General features: G+C 57.9%; 1 protein-coding gene across 1 annotated transcript in view; it reads right to left on the bottom strand.

Moving 5' to 3' along the window:
* The window catches only part of LOC103604451 (cadherin EGF LAG seven-pass G-type receptor 1), a gene marked incomplete at its 3' end in the record, with an annotated part of 134,990 nt that overhangs the window by 26,977 nt on the left and 99,144 nt on the right, over positions 1-8,869 (bottom strand). Inside the window, exons 7-8 of the mRNA XM_008589006.1 lie at positions 8,655-8,770; positions 6,968-7,056 (exon numbers count right to left, since the gene is read on the bottom strand). Coding sequence (XP_008587228.1) covers positions 6,968-7,056; positions 8,655-8,770 — 205 coding nt within the window. The remainder of the gene's footprint in view (positions 1-6,967; positions 7,057-8,654; positions 8,771-8,869) is intronic.

The raw sequence follows: 8,869 nt of genomic DNA on the forward strand, positions 1-8,869 counted from the left end.
CGCAACCCTCAGTGTTGCTCCCGCACCTCGCTCAGCCAGTGAGTGGCCCGTCTGTATGTGGGATCCGAACCCTCGGCGGGAGCGCTGCCGCGCTTCCCAAGCGGCGCACTGTAGCAGTGCGCCACCGGGCCAGCCCCCCATTTAACTTTTCTTCAGAGCATATGACGCCACCCTGAGACCACATTTTACTGTGTTTTGTGTGCGTGGGCTCGCTCCCTCCCTTCCAACGTCTCCCTGTCACTCTGCACGCCCCCCACAAGCTCCTACAGGCAGGTAGATTCTTAATTTTCTCGTCCTCTGCCCTACTCTCACCCAGAACAGTGCCTGGCATGCAGTAGGCACCCAGTTAACATTTTATGAATGATGAAGGAATGAAGAAATGGGGGTGGGGCTGCAGCCATCACAAAGGAGGCCACGTGGCCACACCCCAGGGACCACGGGGGATCTGCAGGACCCAGGAAGACTCTTATGGAAACCAGCCTGAAACACGGGTCTGGGTGGAAACCCTGGAGTTTTCTGGAATACTTGCAAAGCAGAGGGAGACCCTCCCCCTGACCCTGGGGTGCAGTGGGGAGGGTCACAGCCCACTCTCCTTGGGACCTTGGGGCTTAACATGTGGCACAGACTGAGGCTTTGAAGGGCATGAATGAGCAATGGTGTGCATCCCAGCTGGGGCAGAGCAATTCCCATGAAGACTTAGGGGTCCTCTCAATGTCATGGAAATGTCATGGAAATGTGGATAATCAGATGATAATCAGATGCAGAGATGGGGGTCCTGGAGGGGAAAGGTATATTTCATTTAGAGCTTGTGCTTTATAAAGGTGCTTTTCACGCTGTACCAAAGGCAACCCTACACCACCAAGGAATCAACCGAACCAGAGGAGGCCAAGTCAGCCGAGGTGGGGGTCCCAAGACCCCCAGCAGCAGCTCAGCCATGAGGGGCTTCCCTGGGTCATCTATCTGCATGTTGCCAACGTGGGAATCACTCAGCAATATCCACCACCAGGCACCTCTGATTGCCACAGCCCCTTGAAGATGACCTGCCAGCCCCACTGGCTGTGCCGCCTGGAACCCTGGCTCAGGGCCTCACCAACTCCACCTTAGCCACCAAGACCCTCAGCCGAGCTCCCACCTCTGACCCGGTGACTCATCTGGGGCAATCCACCCCCAGCCCTGGGCACATGTGGCAATGACTGGACACATCTGGGTTGTCACAATTGGGTTGAGGGCATGACTGGCATCTAGTAGGCAGAGGCCAGAGACGCTGTGCAGGATAGGCCCTCCCAAAAGAGTTATCCGTCCCCAAATGCCAGCAGTGCCCTGGTGAAGAAACCTCGCTTTGCCCGTCTCACCTCCTCCTACATCCCTTCTTCATGCAACACCAAGATCCCCCAGACAACCTGACCCAACTCGTGCCCCTAACTTCCTGCTTTCGCTCTGAGCATGCTGGCTGGGTCCAAGCCAGGCACGCACACACCCTCCCCTGCAGCCAGGAGGTCCTCCCATGGGCTTCAGGCCGGCACAGCTGGCTCTGGGAGATGCTGCCTTATGCCCTGGCTGAGGTGGGCATGAGTTGTCCTCGTTTCTCCAGGACCCTATTACATATCTCCTTGATGACACATCTGTGCCCTGGACCCCCGAGGAGAGCTCCCTGAACAAGGAAAGAGGTTTAAACGCTGCAGGGGAGGAGCTCAGTGAGTGACTGTCCCTTCAACAGCGTCCTCTCCAGGAAAAGCAGAGAGATGCCACGTCAAAGCTGATTCCATAGGGAATGAATGAGCTTCTCCCACAGCCCCGTGAACACCCTGGATGCTGGAGGGCAATGGGGAGGTACCACCCTTAAAAAAATCCCTATTGCAGCAAAACCTATTTCAAGTGTGGAGAAACAAATCTCCAATACTTTACACCGCTCTCCATCGGGCCCAGTCACCCTTCCGCGACCTGGGGGTGAAAACGCTTCACCAGCTTTCACACGGGCTTGGAGAAAACGCAGGGGAAGCGCTGCTCAAACACTCCACGCGGCCCCAGGCCTCCCTGGTGGCTGTGGGAGGAGGGGCTCTGCCGTTGCATCCCTGCCTGACGGAGCGCAACACGTATGTGCAAATGCCTGCCTTCGAAATACCTTCCTGGAAGAACGCCCAGCTGCAGCGCCCTCTCCGGTTTTGTGGAAGGTACATTAGACCAAGAGATCTTCCCGTTTAAAATGTCATGGGGCCGGCCCGGTGGCGCACTGGATAGTGCACCGCTTGGGAAGCGCGGCGGCGCTCCCGCCCGAGGGTTCGGATCCCACGTACAGACCGGTTCCTGCTCACTGGCTGAGCGAGGTGCGGGAGCAGCACCGAGGGTTGCGATCCCGTTGCCGGTCCCGGTCCGGTACGGGGGCAACACTGAGGGTTGCGATCCGTTGCCGGACACGGAAAAAGACAAAAAAAAAAAAAATGTCATCAAACAGAAGGAAAGTATAAACAGACTGCCTGCTCCCTGCCTGGGGGCCTGCGGGGGTCCCCTGCCTGCTGGCTTCTGGCTGGCTCTGGCCAACGGGGAGCCCAACAGGAGGCTGGAGGGAAGGAGGAGAGAGATGAGAGATGACAGATGGGCCCCAGGTGGCTGCGTCCCTCACCTATGGCCACTGCCCCTCTCAAACGGCCACCACCCTTCCTGTCCGGATTCCATTCTGCCCCCTCCTCTTGTCCCTCCAGGCCTCAGAGTGGTCACAGCTCCGCGGTCACAGCAGCCAGCCCAGGTCCTGACCACCCCTCGTGGATGCCCACACCCTGCCCAGCCCGCTCAGGCTCATCCTGCTGGAGTGCTCCATCTGTTTCCTGCAGGGACCACGACTGATAAGCCAGCCTGGCGGGCTGGGGCAGGGTCCCCGGAGGCTTCCCCACAGGACACACGTGGACTCGGTGCAGAGGGCCACTCTGTGAGGCTTGTCGAGCTCAGAAGTGAGAAGCAGGACAGGTCACACCTCAGAGGACGGGTGCCCATGGAGGGAGGGCGACACAGTGCCAGACAACAGGAGAGGGCGGGAGGGACACCCAATGGCGTGGACCCCGACGATCACTGTCCCCACTCTCCCGGGGCTGTCATGCTGAATTTCTCAAGTATGTTTTATTGATAATCAAAATAAAACCAAAAGCAGGCAAAGGGGGTACGGCGGGCAGAGTGGGCTCAGGAAGGAGGGCAGGGCCAGGAGTGGCCACCAACGCGTGTGGCAGAGGCTGGAGGGGAGGGTGTGCAGGGGTCCCCTCCGCCGCTTCACCCACGGCCCACAAGCCCACCATTGGGGTCCCCTCCGCCGCTTCACCCACGGCCCACAAGCCCACCATCGGGGTCCCCGCCCGGAGCCCTCTCGATCGGCCGCGGCCCCGAACACTGTGCTCATCTTACCCCAACGCCTCCCCCGGCCCCCAGGTTCTCCGCCTACCCCGAGCCCGTCCTCTTCCCCAAAGCCTCCCTGGTGGCTGTGGCCACCCCTCTCCGGCTGCTGGAGGATCGGACCAGAGATGGTCGACGAGAAAGAGAAGGACCAGAGATGGCAGAGTGACCCGCCCCACACAGATCATCCTCAGGGCCGCTGTGGCTTCTTGTCACTGGGACGGCGTCCTGACTCTGGCCGCAGCCCTCCTATACCCCCTGGAGCCTGACAAGTCCTGCCCCGGCCCCGGGCGTGCTCCAGCATTCCCAACATCTTTGCACCTGGATTTGCCAGCGCTGCCAGCTCTGAGACAAAAGTCACATAGACACATCGCTGTCCCTCCCATGGACAGGTGCAGGTAATCTCTGCTAACATTTCCCCACTGTGTAGTTGAGGCCTGAAGACAGAAGTAGAAACTGCTGGGTTCCTCGTAAGAGCACCTCAGGCAAGACACAAGAGCAGCTGGAGCTCACAGGAGGGGCCTAATCGTTCCCTCGATGCTGCTGCCAGGCCCGGCCCTGGAGACGAAGCTGCAGATTCCAGTAATCCACCCGCCCCTGCGCACCACCCTCTTTCCTCCAGGAATGGTGAGGGTGCCCCTCTGTGCCACCTGCAAGGTCACAGCGGGAGGCAGGCCCCTGGCCTGTGCAACATGTGCTCAGGGCCAATTAAGGTGAATTAACAGCCGGGCAGAGGCGTCAATGCCACAGTCCTGGCCTTCAGTCCCTACTCCACTGCAGCCATCGGCAGATGGTTCTGGAGTGTACGATGCTCCAGTAGGGAGACAAGGCTGGCTCAACCTCCCCCTCGTCCCCACCTCCAGCCCAGCACAAAACTACTAGCCCAGCTCTGCATTTCTGCTACAAAAAAGAAGACACACCAGGTGTGGTTTCTCTGCTTCTCTGACAAAGGAGCGTGGTCCCCAGGGTCCCCTCGGGCCCCTCCCACGGGTCTGTGTCCTGCTCGGTGCTCAGGCTGCAAGCTCAGATCACTGGGTGCGTCCCCTCTGGCGTCCAGACCCTGCTGGCAGGAAGAGCACAGCACAGAGAGCCAGGGGCTCAGAGGTGCGCACAGCCAGACAGTGACCCACCGTGGAGCAGCGGCCGGTGAGGGCACCCCAGCTGAGGTTATTTTCCATCATTCTATTCAAGGGTGTGTGCCATATGGGGGCAAAAGCCTGGACGTGTTTGGGCCAGAGAACCACATCCCCCCACCCCCCATCCTCAAGCTGAGACTGTTCAGCCTTCCAGGAGCTCTGCAGCCACCATGGGTCCTCGTCGGCCCTGCTGGACATGAGAACACTGTCCAGGCGACGTGAACAGAGAAACCAGAGCTCGGCCAGCCCATCATCTGTGCCGCTCACTGGGCCAGATTCAGGTGCTGATGTCAGACAGGACACTTGCTGAGCTCAGGGGGACCATGCCCTTCAGTCTGAGGACACAGAAGTACACGGGACCAGCCCAGCCCTCTGAGGGCTTCCAGTCCCCCATGACATGGAACTCGGCCTCCCACCTGAGGGCCTGAGAGAGAGCCGTGCTCCCCTCCTGACCCCATCACAGAAAATGGCCTGCAGGACAGACGTTCTCCAGGGTGGGAGAGAAGGGCAGGCGCAATCCGACTGGAAGTACGGGTTGAGGGCTGGAAAAATCCATGTGGAGCAGCCCTGGGGGACACCCTAAAAGAGGTAGGAACCCATTCTCCAGAGCAGCCGGAGTGGGAAAGACTGGCCTACGGGACGGCAATTGGGGAAACGTGTCGTATGGATGAAGAGGCTGTGGACAGAAAAACCCAGCTGTGCCTCCAACCTCGAGCCCCCAGGAGGGCGGGCGGGAGGGTGGCGGCTCTCAGAGGCGACCTGCATCCCGTGCTTCCCACAGCGCCACTCCAGGCGGCTCGGCCAGGCGAGGACGTGCAGGCCTGCTTCACATTGGCTAGTCACTGTCCCCAACAGCCACGGGAGGCCACCACTTCATGAACAGACCAGAGTCCTGTTGAGCCTCTGGAACAGGACAATGAGGGCGACAGCGCCAGGTGTGAGTGGCCCATTCTCCAGCTGCTCAGCCCGGAGCCCCTCCCCAGCCCCTGCCCCTCCTCTGTCGCTCACAGGCTCCTTCACCAAGCGGTTGGGCACTGCCCGACACCACAGCCCCCGCCCGGGATGACAATGACCACATGCAGCAGGTCTTCACGGGGCCCAGGGTGGCCCAGACCCCATCCCAGGCGCTGCCAACGTCCTCTCATTATTCCTCAAAATCCCCAACCAGCTCTCAGCCCCCAAACCCCACCAGAACCTCTCCTCAGCCTCGTCACAAACAAGGCTCAAGCTCCACATGGGCTTCAGAACCTGCCCGGCCCTGCCCTGGGCCCGCACTGACCAGGAGACGCGGCAGCTCTGGCCCACAGGTAGGGGACGCAGGATGGAAACCGTGGTCTCCTGCTTGGGGCCTGTTTGGGGCAACTGGGAGATAACAAGACCTCTAAGGCAGAAATAAGGGGCAGCCCAGGAGACACAGGGACAGAGATGACTGGCTGGGGAAGAAGAGTGGGGCGGGATCGAGGACAGCAGAGAGACATCTGGCCTCAGTGGGGGCAGGTGGCCTCCTGTCACTGGTGTGTCAAAGCTTGAAATGCAGTAGACATGAAATACAGAAGACACCTTCTCCACGGTGCACCCCAGAGAGGTAAGAAGACCCTGATCTGCGGCCTTGCAAAAACCATGGGGCAAGCCAATGCAGACCCTTTTGCGGGGAAGGGGTTGGAGCTTCTTGGGAAGGAAAAAAGAGGTCTGCAAAGTTACAGCCAGGGAAAGCTGGGCATTTTGGTGCAAAAACCAGCAATGCATTTCCTTACGAGCCAAAAAGCAGCAAAATAAAGCAACACCAAAATGCCCACGCCGCCGTAGCATTTCCCTAGAGAATGTTCCAGCACTCAATTTACATCCAGGTAGAGGGGACAATTCTGGCTCTGGAGCTGTGTCTGAATGGCCTGAATTTCAGCCATCAGTAACGACTCCAGCCAAGGCAACTGTGGATGAATAAACTCTTTCTGCATCTACCCGGCGTAGGCTGATCTCCAGGGTGCTGCCTCTTACCGCCCAGCCCCCGAGCCCAGAGCTCCCTGCGGGAATATCCCACACAGCGCAGGGCTCAGGTGTGTTCACACAGACCCTCAACACATGCTCGTTGCCTAAATCACTGTTTTCAACAGCATGGTTTTAAAAATTTCACAGTATAAACGCCTTAAAACAGAAAAGCTGCCAGGACGCCACTGCTGGCCACCCTGAGGCTGAGAGGAGCGGGTTGGCGGCAGTGCTGCCTCTTACCGCCCAGCCCCCGAGCCCAGAGCTCCCTGCGGGAATATCCCACACAGCACGGGGCTCAGGTGTGTTCACACAGACCCTCAACACATGCTCGTTGCCTAAATCACTGTTTTCAACAGCATGGTTTTAAAAATTTCAGAGTATAAACGCCTTAAAACAGAAAAGCTGCCAGGACGCCACTGCTGGCCACCCTGAGGCTGAGAGGAGCGGGTTGGCGGCACCTGTCCTACCTTGTTGTAGTACTGCACCTGCACCGAGTGCCACTGCCCGTCACTCACGCCTCCGGGAACCTGTGGTGTCACGGTCGTTGTGGTCTCACCTGAGCAGGAGGAGGGAGATCCAGAGAGAGCAGAGGTTAGCACGGCCTGGTGGGGACGGCGGATCAGGCTGCAAGGCCACTGGCAGCAGGATAGGCCTGTGTTGATCAGAAATGCGGTCACAGCCTCCCTCCCCTACCCACAGCACCCAGCGGGAGGCCCCCACCACTTCGCCCACATCGAGGGCTCAACCCCAACCTGGAAGGCCCGGGGCCCTCACAAGGAAAGGGGGGCTCCCTCACGGCCCAGGGCCTTGGAAGGTGTGTCAGCCGTCCCACAGGGCCCCCTGCAGGCTCCATGTACGCTGAGACAAACCAGCCCTTCACCCAGGGGCCCAGACACACAACCACTGCCTAACATTTACCAAACATCCCATATCAGTTTTTCTTTTCCAATTACATACATAATTCTTGTCCATCTTTTTTGAATAGGGTAATGCAAGAAAGCATAAAGAAGGAAAACTCATCATCAGTGCAAGCAGCAGCTAGGGGCCGGCTGGTTGTTTCAGTTAGTTAGAGCGCAGCCTTGTAACACCAAGGTCAAGGGTTCCGTTCCCTGCACCGGCCAGCAGCAGCCAGCTTGCCCTGAAGCGGGGGTCTTTCCTCTTCTTGACATTCTGCACTAACACAGACCACATCATCCAAACTCATGCAGAACCGTGCTCCCTGTTCTGGTCACTTAATGACAGAAGCACAGTTCCATGCTTTGAGCAACTTTTTCGCCACACAATGCATCACATTGTAAGGTCACAGGACATATCGCTTATGTATCTGCTTTGGGGTGTTTATGCCATTTCTACCCCCAGAGCTCCTGCTTCAGTGGGGTAGGGCTGGGCAAGCATTCTTCAAGTCCCCTTGGGGGTTCCACTGCACACTCCTGCTTAAGCAGCAGCTGGGAAGAAGGAGCTTTGCATGCACAAAAGGACAGGGTTGACCAGTACTACGTCTTGGGCAGGGAATGCTGTCCCCAGTGAACTGGTGAAATGTTCCAGAAATGAGGCGTGCAGGTCTGTGGACCCAAGCCTGGGAGAGGAGTGGCATCCCACCTCCAGAGCCTGGCGGGCCACGGCCACCTCTCCCACTGTGGTCTCCTGGTGTTAGGGGTGCCCCCATGTCTTCATTCCAGATGGAAAACCAAGTCCCAGCTTCTGCTGTTACACACATGTAAATTGACAGGGGCCGGGGTCTTGGTGAATTTCCAGGTAAGGGAGGAGCAGGTATAACTCACCCCTAAAAATCATTTGTGCCAGAAAAACACAGATAAGAGAGGCTGAAAGTCGTTTTGGCAGTCTGGATAAATGTTCTTTTCCAACAACAGTACAGCATTTTTAATGGCGTTGTTAATATTTTAATCTACAGATGTACTACACTTTATTTAGTGAATCCTCTATTTTGTAAATATGCACTGTATCTTCCATATTTTCAGCACTATAAATAACACTGCAATGAACATCTTTGTGCACTTTGGATTTCTTCTCCAGGACGAATTCCTAGATGTAGAATTATGGGATTAAAGGGTAAGCAGCTCGGAGGTGCTGCACAGGAGGAAAATGGTTCTAACCAACACGGCGCCTGGGAAGCGCTCTGAGAGCTGCTCCCACCTGCGGAGAAGGTGAGCTGCACCTGCTCGTCCACGATCTCCAGGGCGATGAAGTCGTGCTTCTCGTTGAAGCGGCCGTTGTAGAGCAGCAGTGCATTCCTTTCTTGGGTGGCAAACCTGTGGGGCCAAGCAGAAGCATGTCACATGGGGAAGGCCCCAGGGTCAGGAGACTGCCCAGGAGGGACAAGCCCAGCCAGAAGGGGGCAAGCACCCGGG

Source organism: Galeopterus variegatus, unplaced genomic scaffold, assembly GCF_000696425.1.
Source record: "Galeopterus variegatus unplaced genomic scaffold, G_variegatus-3.0.2 Scaffold5152, whole genome shotgun sequence".
NCBI classification, from domain to species: domain Eukaryota; kingdom Metazoa; phylum Chordata; class Mammalia; order Dermoptera; family Cynocephalidae; genus Galeopterus; species Galeopterus variegatus.